This window comes from Syngnathus acus, chromosome 2, assembly GCF_901709675.1.
Source record: "Syngnathus acus chromosome 2, fSynAcu1.2, whole genome shotgun sequence".
Classification (NCBI taxonomy): domain Eukaryota; kingdom Metazoa; phylum Chordata; class Actinopteri; order Syngnathiformes; family Syngnathidae; genus Syngnathus; species Syngnathus acus.
Genome location: NC_051088.1, coordinates 3422518 through 3437886, shown reverse-complemented (window position 1 = coordinate 3437886; position 15369 = coordinate 3422518). Strand labels below are relative to the sequence as shown.

The 15369-nt window shown below is 41.4% G+C and overlaps 1 protein-coding gene across 9 annotated transcripts in view; it reads left to right on the top strand.

The window, feature by feature from the left end:
* The first annotated feature begins 4630 nt into the window (after window positions 1-4630).
* Window positions 4631-15369, top strand: part of mcf2la (mcf.2 cell line derived transforming sequence-like a) — a 32859-nt gene continuing 22120 nt past the window's right edge. For 2 of the 9 annotated variants that reach the window (XM_037277254.1, XM_037277250.1), the window contains exon 1: window positions 7842-7990. In XM_037277254.1, coding sequence (XP_037133149.1) covers window positions 7867-7990 — 124 coding nt within the window. In that variant the 5' untranslated portion in view covers window positions 7842-7866. Of the gene's footprint in view, window positions 4713-7840; window positions 7991-8227; window positions 8381-8872; window positions 9033-13920; window positions 14199-15369 lie in introns of those variants that run through there. The other 7 variants (XM_037277212.1, XM_037277222.1, XM_037277264.1 and 4 more) reach the window with 7 other exon arrangements.

Here is a 15369-nt window from a genome sequence, read left to right as displayed (position 1 = left end):
CCTTTCTATATTTGCCCAGTGCAGTTTCAGCTGCAACATTTGTATTTTTTTTTTTAAAGAAGTTTGTATCCTAATTTACTTGAATTTAAATGCTGATACACTTTATTGCTGCTGTTGCACAATTTTTGTTACAAATAAATAGTTCATTGCATGAATCTGCTTTATCTTGTTACATTTTGTCTTAGGAATGAACTGTGTAGTCATGCCTGATGCCATTGCCTTTAGTCTTTTCTGTTCCACATGTAGAGGTATGTAGCTTGTTAAGTCAACCATAATATCGGATCGGTATCGGGTATCGACCGATACGCAAAGCCACAGCATCGGTATCGGTATCGAAACTGAAAAAGTCGGATCGGTGCATCTCTAACTAAAACTAGTCTTTTTTTGTCTAGTTTGTATATTTTTTATATAATTCAAATCAGGTAATTCACCTATGTTCTAAATGTTCCAATTTCCTTGGATGTGTTAAGATGAAAGGTAACAGTTAAGCTAATCTTTGTTGGATGCAGTGGGGGGAAATCGATAGGAAAAAGTTGCAGCAACGTCAAGCCCCTTAATGTTGGATGGGAAATATCAGTGTACAAACATTTTCAGATCTCCATCAAGATGTTAAGTCGAATTCAATTCCAGCCTCTGTCTGGACATTCACAGATTTGCCTTGAATTCATCCCTAAATATCTTGGCTGTGTGTATAGGGTCATTGTCCTGCTGAAAGGTGAACCGTCACGCCAGTCTCAGGTCAAGAGCGCTGGATCAAGCTTTCCTCCAGGATGTTTCTGTACTTTGCTTTATTCATCTTTCCCTTAATCCTGTCTAGTCTCTCAGTTGCTGCTAACTGCCACCATTTTTTACTGTAGGGATGTTGTTCGCCAGGTGATGCGTGTTGCTTGGTTCCCCACATACATGACGTCCAGCATTAAAGCCAGAGAATTCAGTCTTTGTTCATCAGACCATGGAATTCAGTCTCATTGTCTGAGTCCTTCAAGTGCCTTTTGGCCCACTCCAGGCTGGTGGCTATGTGTCTTTTTGAAGGCCACTCTACCCTAAAGGCCTGATAAGAGACTTGCAAGAATGACTTCTGGAAGTTTCCCCTCTTACCTTATGGGAAGGGTGGAGCTCTAACAAAGTGACCATCAGGTTCTTCTTTACCCTAAAATATAGTCTTTATGTCAGGTTTGTTGAAATGGTCAGTAGAAACCTTACATGAGTATAATTAGTGAAAAGGTCTCTGAAAAATACATCGATATAGCGCTTTCACATTAGGTTTCACAGTAACAAAGCGCCTTACAGAACATAAAATAACAATACAATAGAAGAAAAAAACCCATCACTTTCAGGCTCCATCCTGTGCTACTTATATGAGAAATTTTAAGAAACCACAACCCCGTCAGGGACAGAAATTACCACCAGGTTTTATTTGCCATCCACTCACAGCCATATCACTGAATTTTTTCCTTGGGTTTCAGGAGATTTGCTGAAACTATCACGGAAAATCCATCTCCGGTTAATAGTAAAAGTAAGAACATGTGGCTTATTTACAATGCACCTTATGTATAGTGTAGTGTTGCACCAGTAGTCTGAATTTCAGCTGGTAAATATGACACAATACCATAATTCCCAAACACCGGCCCTTTAAAACACTAAAAATGAAAACATAATCATCAGCCAAAGCGCTCCAACTCTAACAAGGCCGCCGCGTAGTGCATCTGTTGTCACACAAAGGCTGAAGCCCATCTGTGACACATGTCAGCCAGTTAAACCCTCCTCATGTAAGTAAATAAATAGTCCATATATTTAAATTCACTGACACACCCGCGCTGTGCGTACCGCTTGTCTAATTTTTCTTTTGTCATCTGCTTTAATGCTTTCCTACTTCATGGATTTTTGCCAGTTAATATGGTCTTCTGCCCTCTGGGAAGAGGTACAGGAGCCTGCGCTCCCGCACCACCAGACTCACCAACAGCTTCGTACTCCAGGCTGTTAGGATCCTGAACTCTCTCCCCCCTTCTGCGTAGCGTCCTGTACTTTTGCGCTATTTTCTGACTGTCAGCTGTATGCACACTTGCTCCGTTTTGCTCCTCTTATTTATTTATTTATCGTGTTATTTGTTTATTTATTATTTATTCATCACTCTTATTATTCATTGTTTGTGCCTTGTTTTTATTTTGTGTTGTTTGCTTGTGTGTATGTCGTGTACTATGTCTTGTCACCGTGGGATAGTGGTAACGTAATTTAGATTTCTTTGCGTGTCTTGGCATGTGAAGAGGTTGACAATAAAGCAGACTTTGACTTTGACTTTGATCTGATACCAGTTCCGGTGATCAAGATTCAAGAGTTTTTTATTCCCCATGTTTGAGCGTGCCAAACAAGGAATTTGACTTCGGTAAATCACAGCCTCTGTTCAACATTTAGGTGACCAACAACACTCAGGACATGTGAAAAATGGCACATATTCTCAAACATCCCCTGATCTTAAACTCCCAAGAGGGCAAGGAAAAACTCAAAACTCCAGCTAGGGGAAATGAGAAACCTTGAGAAGAGACCACAGATGGGAGGGTCCCTCTTCCAGGATGACCAGGCTGCAATGGATGCAGAGAGGACACATAGTACAAACAGTGTAGACAATTCAAAAAAGGTGTGGAGAGCAGGATGTTATTGCACAGTAATGACTCTGAGACTCTAAGAGTGGTGTGAGTTCATCAGAGCAACAGCCTGGGGGAAGAAGCTGTCTCTGTGTCTGCTGGTTTTGGCGTACAGAGCTCTCTAACGCCGTTTGGAGGGGAGTAGTTCAAACAGACTGCAACCTGGGTGAGAAGGGTCTGTAGAGATGTTCCTTGCACGTTTCCTGATCCTGGACAGGTACAAGTCTTGGATAGATGGGAGGTTGATTCCAATTATCTTTTCTGCAGTCCTGATTGTCCGTTGCAGTCTGTGCTTGTCTTGTTTGGAGGCCTCTGCTGGGCCTTCTTCCGGACAGAGTCTATGTGGCCGGTCCATTTCAGGTCCCGCGAGATTGTGGTTCCCAGGAACTTGAAGGTGTCTGTGGAGAGAATAGTATTACTGCGGATAGTGAGGGGTAAAAGTGGTGAAGGGTCTTGCCTGAAGTCTTGAGCGGGTGCAGCTCCAGGTGGTTTTGGCTGCACCAGTGGACCAGCCGCTCCACCTCCTGTCTGTACGCAGTCTCATCACTGTCCTGGATCAGTCCGATGAGAGTGGTGTCGTCTGCATACTTCAGGAGCTTCACAGGAAAGTCACCTGGGGAGAAATCGTTGGTGTAGAGAGAGAAGAGCAGTGGGGAGAGGACGCACCCCTGAGGAGCTCCAGTATTGGTGGTCCGGGTGTCAGATGTGATGCCCCCCAGCCTCACGCGCTGTCTCCTGTTGGTCAGGAAGCTGGTGATCCACTGACAGGTGGAGGCAGGCACCGCAAGCTGGATGAGCTTCTGTTTGAGGGTGTCAGGAGCGATGGTGTTGAATGCTGTGATAAAGTTTGTTGTTCCGATAACTATAGACCAGCAACCCTTGCCGGTGTACTGTCTAAGGTTTTTGAAAGCGACAGAGTTGTGGAGACTATTTCCTCTACTGATAATCATTTTGGCCTCAAAGCTGAGCATGCCACAGACTTGTCCGTATATTCTGTAAAGAAAATTGTCAACCTGTAAAGAGATATTAATTGCTCTGTTTTAATCAGTTTAATTCAGGGGTCGGGAACCTTTTTTGGCGGACAGAGCCATAAATGCCCATTTGTTAAAAATAATTTCCCGTGAGAGCCATACCATTAAAAAAAAACGATAGGTTAAATATTTATTAATTAAATGCATGAATTTTAATTAAGACCAATGATTTTTTGAGTGTACTAATGTATTCTTTTTAATAACGTTTTTAACGTCGCCAAAAGAGCCATATCTGGCTCGCGAGCCATAGGTTCCCGACCCCTGGTTTAATTGGTGCCTCAAAGATTTAAACCAGGTTTATTATTTTAATTCTAAACAACTTAATGAGTGTACCTAAATGTATTGTGAGAATTCTGTCCTACTGGTATGCCAACTAGTAAATGCAAGATGAATAGGGTCACTGCGTCTCTGCCCCATTTGGGGTCAGGAATAGGGCCAGACAAGTTGGAACCCTCTCCCCATTTATTTTCAATCTGTATATTGATGACCGTTCTATCAGCCTCAACACCGGTAATGCTGGATGTATGATTGGCAATACTTTGGTGAATCATATTACATATGCGGATGACCTTGCGGTCTTCAGTCCCTGAAGTGCTGGTCCCCAGCAGCTTCTCAATGTCTACTCTGAGTATGGTCTTGTCCATGACATGAAATTCAATACTAATAAGGGATCTGTAGAAAAAAAGAGGACAAATGTCTGTTTCCTACATTCGTTTTACAAGAAATGACTTGAGATTTGTGTGTTAGGGTTAGGGTTAAAAGTAAATGCAGTCACTTTGACCCACTAGCATTTTGGGTGTACCTAAAAGACAAACCCCATAGGGGGGTTAATGATTCTGTCCCCCAAATGAAGCAGAAGTTGAGCGTTTCTTGAAGTTGTTTACTGCTGTCGCTGCGGTTTGCCTCTTTCAGGCCGTGAGACGCATATGAGGAAGACGGTCCACTAGGTTAGGTCCTTTTCATAGCACCGGGATGGGAACAACGCTGTCTGTGGAAGATGAGCTGGAGCAAACGCCAGAGGTGCTGTCAACAGTCAGTGGTAGGAAACCTCATTGCTTCATTGCATAGCAAATGTCTGATGAGATAACTTCTACGAGGTGTCTCTAACATCCAGCTAACTTTTTTGTTTAAGCTTGCACATTTCTTTTCTACATTGCGGGCTGGTAAGATCCATTCCATTAGTTGACATTCGTTATCAAGGCACATGATTTCTTTTAAAGTGTGGGGAAAAAAAGTGTCTCCTTCAATATCGCATCTATGACATGCTTTTGTCAAACCAACCGAATCTGGAATATCATCACATTTTATTCATCCTCTTACCTATTAAGCTGTTTTAGGGGCAGTCTGATGTAAGTAATCTTATCTCACTCACCCTATGCTCTGCCGGGTCAATGGTGAGCGCAGGTTTCACTCGAATGACCAGTTGACTGAATCTTGCTGGCATGCTGCTGCCTTCCTTAGGCGACGAGTGGTGGCTTGGCAGGGTGTGGGGAAAAAAACCAAGTGTGCCACATGTCTGCCAAACACAAATCCCCTTGCATCCCCATCCGTCTGTCTACAACTTAGCCAAGCAAGTGTGTCTTGGTTATCAGAAGCTAATGCTGCTGCGACTGTTAGCTAAATATAATCTGTACTAAGATCTATTTACCGTAATTTTCGGACTATAAGTCGCACCGGAGTATAAGTCGCACCAGCCATAAAATGCCCAAAAAAGTGAAAAAAAACCATATATATGTATATAAATCGCTCCTGAGTATAAGTCGCCCCCCCACCCAAACTATGAAAAAAACCGCGACTTATAGTCCGAAAATTACGGTACCTTTTGCCATGCTTCTCTTTTGCTCGGTGACTACGGCCAGCCGGTGTGCAAGTAGTTATGCCACATCGTTTTTTTAGGGTCACCAGATTTGGGTTTCTGAGTGAAATGGAACGGAGTGGCAATTCTATTGACAAAGGACTGTACATGTATTATGTTTGAGGCAGTCCAACAAAATCCCAAACGATTTTAAAATTCCCCCCGGACATTTTATTAGGGCTCAAAAGTAAGATATGTCCGAAAAAAAGAGGACGTCTAGTCACCCTATTGTTTCAGCTGTTCAGTGGAAGTGCTGAAAGGGTGGCTTGGGCAAATTTTAGGAAATAGGCTGGTAAATAAAGAATGTTGTAATAATTGATGGGTGGGCAGACGCACAATCCTCAAAACAAGTTTTCTTTTGTTCTTTCTTTTGCTTTTATTTCTTTCCTGCTTACTGTCTTATTTTATTTCTCTTTCTTTGTGTCTTTGTTTCTTTCTTTTTTGATGCTTTCTTTTTTGTTTCATTCTTGTTTTCGTTCTTTCGTTTCTTTCTTTCTTTCTTTCTTTCTTTCTTTCTTTCTTTCTTTCTTTCTTTCTTTCTTTGCAGGTAAGTTTAATTTGACTTTCTTTAAACTTTTGAATGGACTTTTTAGACTCTTTCAGTGCTTCAGTATTTTTTTGCAAAACTGGCAGTTCACAAACAAGGTGCTGAACAACCAAATTCACAGCATGCGTTTGATACATACCTGGTGCAGTTACAGTTGGCATTAAAATCTCGTCTTCATCATGCTGTTTGCATTTTGACCTCACAAGACCAAGACAACTTCTGACAATTGACCAACATTACGAAACAGGATCTTCTCAGAGGGAAGTGGCTACTGGGGTCAGACTGTCACATTGTCATCAGCTGTTGCAAAAAAGAGACTAGAATGAATAAATACAAATGAAGGTTCAAAGACCTCAACTACTCTGTGTGTGTGTGTGTGTGTGTGTGTGTGTGTGTGTGTGTGTGTGTGTGTGTGTGTGTGTGTGTGTGTGTGTGTGTGTGTGTGTGTGTGTGTGTGTGTGTGTGTGTGTGTGTGTGTGTGTGTGTGTGTGTGTGTGTGTGTGTGTGTGTGTGTGTGTGTGTGTGTGTGTGTGTGTGTGTGTGTGTGTTTGTGTTATTTTGTTTTTCACAAATTTGTACAATTGGTCAGTTCACACGTCGGTCTGTTATTTTTACAAATTATTAACCAAATATTGAAGATGGCTTGCTGTGTTCGACAAACCAATCAGTCTTAAAGGCTCAAGAATCATGCGGCTTTTTTGTCTTGAAAAGTGATGGTTTGGTAGATGTCAGGACTCTGCCCGACACCGGTGATATGAAACCAAACTACGCAATGAATTGACTTTTACACTTCACTTACATATGTGTATACTGTAAATATACATAATTAAGCTAGCGTCGCTTATTCAGTTTGCTTTTGCGTGTATTTGCATCTCACTGGGTGAAAAACATGGGAACAAATGTCTTGCCAACCACTTCTGACAGTTGAGGAACAACGAGGTGCTCGACTCCTCAAACATGCCACCTTTAATGATTTCCTTTCATAAAAACAATGCTATTCATTGACGATTATACAAGGCCTTTCCACTGATTGGTCAGTAGACTGGGAAAGCGGATAGTAGCAGCAAAACAAAACATACCTGCTGAGAATTTTTAAAGGCAGAAATCAGTGAGTGGAATCTGAATGTTGAATTGTTGGTTCAGTAAAGTCTATTTCTCAAACTAAATTGCTGCTGTTATGAAGCTGCTTAAAAATTAAGATTTAAGCGTTAAACCTCCTACACTGACTGACATGCTGGCCACTCTTCTTCCTTTCTCATCGTGGAGTGTTTTGTGCTTCACTTGGTTGCTCAATTATGAGCATCTGAAGTCAATCTATTGCTCAGACATGCGCTCATGTTTGTAAAAGACAATATAAGAAGTCATACGCTTTTGATTTAACAAAATAAATTATAGTAATGATAATTCTAATGATAATCACATTATTAATACTTCCATGATAGAGTTAGTATGTTTTATTACCTTGGCGAACACAAGTAGTGTCAGTAAACATACACACAGGAATCGAGTGGAACTAGGCGGTAATTTGCCTTTTTTTGAAGGCGCCAGTTAATTTTGAGTCAAACCCAGAAGGGCGTGTTGTAAATAAGTGGACACTCAAGCTTGCTTTGCAAATTCATTCAGCACATTAAGTTGAAAGGAGAGGGGGATGTCAGAGGACAACCTCCTCCCCTCTCTTCCTCTGATAAAGCAGCCCAGACATTAAGAAAAATAAACATGCGCAAACAGCAAGCGGTGGGGTCGTATTGGGCCGGCTGAGTCGTATTCATACAACATCAGTCGGCTCGGATCATGTCTCTGGTGGACTTGATTCAAGAAGTTCAAACTTTGTTGAGTCAACTGTTTCATCATTTGTCTTTTGGCACCCCCCCTCGATGTGCATCAAATATCAGTGGCGGCCATCGTCCCACCTCAGGTCAGTGTTGTCTTTAGCATGTACTGTTCATACTGTACAGTAATATACATAAATGAACACCTACAAATTAGGCTTCTTACAGTATGTAATACTTTCTTACTGACTGCAGTAGTAGTACGTGGCAGCTTGACCCTAGTAACTGATTAGCTTTTGCATGTGGGTAACTTCTAACAGACTTTATGCCTCCATACGCCCGCGTGCAGATTTGTGGCTCCACTGACTTGCCACCACAGGTTGAGCAATGAACTGACTAAGAGAAGAACAAGGTCAGCAAATTATCAATCCAGCCGCACGAGCAAGTGTGTTTGTACTTTGTCATGGCTGCCTGTCTTTGCTGTCGAGGAGTAGGTAAAAAAAAGAACCTTAAGTATTCACAGATAGACAACACAGGTGAGCGTTGACTTACATTTGTTTTTGGTAGTTTATGACTTCAACAGAAGCAGAATTGTGTTTACGTCGGAACGTTTATCACACCTAATCCATTTTCACTCAAAAAACATGAAAGGTCAGAGGACTTGCCTTGTTTTGTGAACATTTTGTATTTGAGCATTTCTAAGCAAACTGTGTGAGCCCCTTGGGGCACTGGTATGTGTGTTTTGAAGGCGCAGACGGCTGATTCTGTACCAGTAGTATTAGTTAGAGAGCCAACTTTGTGGAGCTATGCTAATACTAATACTTAACATTTGCTTGACAGTGGTCCCTGAAAGATTGTTCAATTTCTGTGAGTTGAGTGCAGGATTACATGGAAATAATGAATGCTTGTCATTGGCTGTGCAACGAGCAATTCAGATTGTGTGTCTGTGGTGTGTGTGTGTCTGTGTGTGTCTTTGTCAGACCGATACCTATCTGCAGAGCAGCAGAAGGGAGGGGCAGAAAAAGGAGGAGTGATCATGTGAGTTGACAGGTGTACTTGTGTATGGAGAGGGAGAGACATCCAGATGAATCAAATAAAATGAGAAGTGCAGGATAAGGTTGGTGGTACTTGTTTCTTTACCTGTGGAGATGGAGAATAAACAGGAGAAGGGTTGGAAGGAGCATGAAGGTGAGCGCTTTGTCTGCATCTCACTGCCAGAGATGGAGCGCTACTACAGATACACCCAGTGCTGTCAACAGCTGCATTGTAAGTGTGTGTGTTTACCTTTTGTCTTATTTCGCCTACTTCATCTGTTACCTTAATGTGCTTGGCATGCATGCAAGCATAGAAGAAGCATTGACTAAGTGAACAATATTGGCGAAGTTATGAGCTACTTTCTTGGAATTACTGACATAATCCGTCACCCGGTGGTTTGAGAAGCTTTACTTGTCCGGTTTTAAAGGTATTTAGGATGTGCTTATTGAATTTGAAAAAGAATTGCCAAAGTGCGGGCACCCTTCAAAACTCTGTCGGCCCTTTTGAGTGCTACTCCTCAATGGGAGACATTGCTGTGGCCTTTAAAGTGAACAATTTTGTTTTGTGAAGGTGTTGCTTCTGTGCCACAGATTACTTTACATAATTTTACAGCCAGGGAGGAGAACAGCTGGTTCGGCGAAAGTTCCATATCCTTATTTATTCAAGGTGGTTCGCAATGACATTTGCATAAATAGCGTGCGTGTGTGCACGCACGTGACGATTGATGAGTATATTTTTGGAACTTATTGCCTGCTACGGCTACTCTGATCCATTTTCTTTGGTCTTTATTTAGAGCCAATCCGTTTATTTTTAGTAGCTGAAAGGAAAAGAAGAAGACTACGGCAGTAGTGCTACTCTACTACTGTTGCCTTTCAGACAGTTGTCATTACATATCTCCCTCTTACTGATTATTGCATTTACCCTAATTAGTTTGGTATTAATTTGAATTGAAGCAACATGTAGTAAATCAACCTAAAGATAACGGCTTCTGACTCATTTTAGTGGTGCACTGGCATCTCTGTTGCTGCTATACTGTATAGTGCGCTGGCTGGCCAGAGCAATGCAGGCTTAAATGCCGAATTCCAATTTAGTCCGTCCGTCCGACTGTCCATCCATCCATTTTCTGAACCGTTTATTTTCATGGGGGTGTGGGTGTGCTGGAGCCTATCTCAGCGGTCTCTGGGTGGTAGGCAGGGGAGACCCTGAACTGGTTGCCAGCCAATCACAGGGCATACAGAGACAAATAACCGTCCGCACTCACAATCACACTTAGGGACAATTTTCAATTTTTACGATCACAAAATCTCATTATGTTCACCACTCTTCTTTGCTTAATCCTCAGTGTGTGCCAATAAACAACAAAAACAATTTGAAAAACAATGTTGCTTTATTAAACGTGCTCGACCTCAGGGGAGAAACAAGGAGGAGCTCGGGCACCGGGGAGCAGCAAACTTAAGCGATTACAAAACAGTGCCGAACTCAATGCCAATGAATTAACAGCAACGTGTTTCCATGGCAGTGTTTACTGTATCCAATTCCCACCTAGATTAAAAATGATTGATTCTGTCAAAACATGGAAAACATGTTATGGAGCAGCCAGACTGAAAAGGTGAGAGGAAAACGGGTGGTATACTTTTCTTTCCCTAGTACAGTGGTTCTTAACCTTGGCACTGAACCCCACCAGTTTCATATGCGCATTCACCCTTTTTAGTGAAAAATAAAAAAAATTTTTTTTCAAATTCAAGACGTTGATGTTTTTTTAACTACTGCACAAAATGAGCCGTGCATGAACATTACCTTGTTCAAAGAACAACAGTGCATGAACTCACGACAAATTACATTCAGTGGAGCCTCGGTTTCCGAACACAAGAAGGCTGTTCGAGAAGTGAATCGTTCGAATTCCGAATCATATTTTCCTAATACAAATAATGAAAAAAAAAAAAATCCGTTCCAAGCAAAAAAAAAAAAAAGAGCCTTTTTTAAGCATTTTTTCATTTGCGCATTTTTGTCCAATCGCGCAACTACAGCGCACCGCCGAACGCGCAACCGTAGCAACTGCACTGCGCTGGTCGCGTTATTGTGAAAGAGCCGTCGCTGAAATTTAGAAAATATTTTTAAAGTCCTAATGTACTTTCCAAAATTTAAATGGACCTCAGTGCGCAGGGAGCTTAATTTGGTCCGATCGCGCAACCGCAGCGCGCCGGGCCACTGTCGCATTGCTTTAGGAGCGTCTTTGAGTTTTAGGATGGCTTTACTGCTCCCACTTGCTTCCTTTGGAGGCATGATTAGAGTTGATGCAATCCTCAGAGTAACGAGAACGTAATAACGAACGGAGTCAGTTGGCATGCGGGTCCTCTCGGCTCATCCCGCGAGGTTCGACAACCGAATTTCGTCCGACATCCGAAGCAAAAAAATCTCGAATTTTTTGTTCGAATACCGATTTGTTCGAGAACCGGGACGTTCGAAAACCGAGGCTACACTGTACCTGCAAATCAGTGTAACTTATGCTGTTGCCTTTGTGAGAGTTCAGACATAAGTCATCACAAATTTACACGACAAATCAGGTGTGTTTGGCCCTCCGCAGTGGAGGCTCTACCGAACGCTTGAGCCCGACCCACCGAACCCCTAGGGTTCGATCAAACCCAGGTTAAGAACCACTGCCCTAGTATAAGTGCAAAATGTGAAGACAGAGCTTGTCACTTAAAGAACAACTGTTTTTGTGGTGTCTCTGTAAGTGTCAAAAGGGATGTTAATTTTCATTAGTAAACACATGGTTGAACTCTAAAAATAAATCAAATGCCAAGGAGTTGGATTCAAGACCGAGGCAATAACAACAAAAGACGTGTCAAATCCGGACTTAATGTACTACAACCCTGGTTAGAACTTAGAACATTAAATGATATGTGTTCAACATTTTATTGCCCATGTGTTAAACCTTTCTCTTTCTTTGCCTCTTTGTATTTGCCACAATGGCTTGAAAGTCAATAACATTTCTTATACACATGCCGTTGAAGAAAAATCAATTGTCCTTATTCTTTAAATCTCAAATAGTACAAACTAATTCTTTTACACATGCAGTCACCTGGTTAAATTAAAATTGCAACAGGATATTTTAATTGCTTGGGATTTGCACAAACAAAACGTGTTGATCAGCTGCTCATAACAAATCAGCATGTGTTCATTTCTAGTGTGTGTGTGTGTGCGTGTGTGGGGGGGATACTTCCTCTTTAATCGAAAAGAAAATCACAAGATTTATCACACTGTTAGTCATTATTTCAGTTATCTAATCTGATGTGGTTTTATTATGTTCCGTAAGGTGCAAAAGGCTTTGACGATCTTCAAGTGCTTAGTTTTAATTATTTCCCCCCCCCTACATTAGACATTTTGAAATAACAGTCAACACTAATATCAAGCGAGCGCCTCTGTAAGGTTTCTCCCTTTACCACACCACACCATTCCAAAATGTTTTGTGTGTCAGTTTGGCAGGTGATTAAGGGAAAACACAGCAGCAAACCAAGGAACGCAAAACTTAACCTGCTCTGTCCGGTTCTGCACTTGGCAGATGTAAAAAGCAAGTGAGTGATGAATGTGCCATGAGTGTATATCCTACTGTCACTTCTTTCTTCCTGAGTCGCCTCTCAATTGGCGTCTTCCTGTTTACTCTCCATCTACCAGCAACGGAAAGAGTCGATAGTGCAACAAATAAATACATTTTGTCTCGTCTGCTACCCACCCAACACACACATATGCACATACGCACACGTACACGCAGACGTCTCATTTACATCCTGTGGATGCATATGTGTGTGCACCTGCCTACTTTTGTTTAAGCAATGATTGCACACTTTCTGTAAATCCTATAAACTTCATTTCACTTCTCAAATATCACTGTGTTTGTCTGCTATATGGTATACTTAACTGAAAGTGCTGATCCGAACAACCAAGGATTTATAAAGAAAAATCTTGAAAATGATCAAGGGTGCCCAAACTTTTGCATACGACTATGTGTATATATGTATATATGTGTGTATACGTATATGTATAGAAAATGGATGGACGTATATATGCATGTGTATATATACATATGTGTGTCTATATGTACTATATATGTATGTATGTATATACGTATGTGTATATATGTATATACGTGTGTGTGTGTGTGTGTGTGTGTGTGTCTAGGTGGGTAGGTAGGTATATATATATGTATGTATATATGTATATATATATGTATATATCTATATGTGTGTGTGTGTGTGTGTGTGTGTGTGTGTGGTGTGTGTGTGTGTGTGTGTGTGTGTGTGTGTGTGTGTGTGTGTGTGTGTGTGTGTGTGTGTGTGTGTGTGTGTGTGTGTGTGTGTGTGTGTGTATGTATATGTATGTATCTATATATGTATGTATATATGTACATGTATGTGTGTGTGTGTGTGTGTGTGTGTGTGTGTGTGTGTGTGTGTGTGTGTTTTTGTGTATATGTGTGTGTGTGTTTTTGTGTATACGTGTGTATATGTATGTGTGTGTATATGTATGTGTGTGTATATGTATATAAATGTGTATACGTGTATATATATATATATATATATACTATATACGTATATATATATATATATATATATATATATATATATATATATACACATGTATATATTTCCTGAAGGATCATATAAATTGGTTCAAAGAAAGTTATTTTGAGCATTGTTACATAATTCAAGCAATGATAATCACTTTAATTAATTGATGTCTTAAGTTCCGCCCCCCTTTAGTTTTCAAATGAGTTTTCTTACCACGTAATTTTGGCACATAATGGTTCCCCCTGCTGTCTTTTTTTTTTTTTTTTTTACATCATGTGTATGTATGTACGACTTATGTCTGTGCTTGGTGCCCACTGAGTGTGACAGAAGCAGTTACAGACTTGTGTGGAGCTTGTCAAGCATTAGAGATATCCTTTGTGCAGAAACAGTGTGAAATGTGAAACTGGGGGTGGAACTTCTAAAGCTCCGCCTACCATGGGGAGACTATGTATTCAAGTGTGTGCGTGCATGTGTGAGTGTGTTCACCACTGTGTGGTGACAGGTCAGTGAGCTGCCTCAGTCCTCAGCTGTGCAGAAATGGACTGCCAATGCCGGAACTTCCACTGGGATGTTCTCTGACAACATGCGGCTGTGTGTGAGCGTATTCTAGTATGTGTACGCGAGCGTGCGTTTGTGTGTACATGCATCGGAGAGAGGGTCAAAGAGGTAACAGCAATCATGGCTGTCAACCGAGTGTCTCAACTGTGCTTTGAGATCACCAGGCTTTGGCTGCAGCTGAAGATGATGACAGGTAGAGTGACTTCTCAAGCGTTCATTTGTTGTTTGTTGTTTTGCAGCTTCTTTTGGTCCTATTAAGTGCACCACTGTAACATCAGTGTTCTATGATGTGGTTTGTTGGATTGTGTTTGTGTAAGGCTTTTTGATGGTTTTAGTTGTGCTTCTGATAAAAGTGCGTGTTTCCCTGGAATAACTAGCAAAGGAATGAATATTAGCAACAATATTGAATGTGTCCACAAATAGTATAGAGTGTCATAGTCACCATTTCTTTAATATTTTGCAGGGGAAAAACACTTGTGGCTAGAGTTAAACCAAGCTGATTAATTGAAATGAATGTTTCATTGCATAAATGTAGAACATTTCTCGAGATGATATTACAGGCTATAATGTTGATGCAGTGGTATGGAAGCAGGCTAGTCTAGTAATCTAGTTGCCCGGACTCAAACCATGACTCTTTGGTTCCAAATCGTAATGTAGAGGTTTGACTGTACTTGCTGAAGTTGTTGAGAGGAACATCTTCCTACTTAAACACCTTATACAGATTATTTGTAGGGAAATGGTTTGGATAGGGCCACAAATGATGTCATGTTGTTCCATGAGACATTGTCATCTTCTTGAATCAGCTGATCACTGTTCACTCTTCCCTTAAGGCCCAAGGATGTTCTGTATGACATGAATGAAAGATCATGGCTTGACTTTGTCATCATCATCGATTGTGTCTGATGAAAGCAAGATGCTTCTCCTTCTGAAAGCATCACTCACTGTTCATCTGCCTTACATAATGCAAGCCATGCATTTTGTCCTGAGGTTAGATGCGCATATTGGAGGAGTGTGTGCGCTTGTGTGTGTGTGTGTGCGTGTGTGTGTGCGCGCGTGTGCGCGCGTGCGTGTCTTATACTGTGTGCAGATTTTTTTTTGTCCTATTAACCTAGAGTGCTTCCAATTGTTCTCTTGGGGAAAAGGTTAGAGCACACTCCACTTTCTGTGTTTGGATGTCAAGTTCTCGTGTGTGTGTGTGTGTGGGGGGGGGGGTTGCTGTGCAGGCAGGTGGCCTAACCCTCACTCACACATAAAGACAGTTAAGGTACCACTTAGTTTAGCCTAGTCAAGATTATAAACTGCTAAACTGGCATGATCTTGAACACTAAGCGCACTTCCACCTAGTGGAGACTTCATTGAGGATT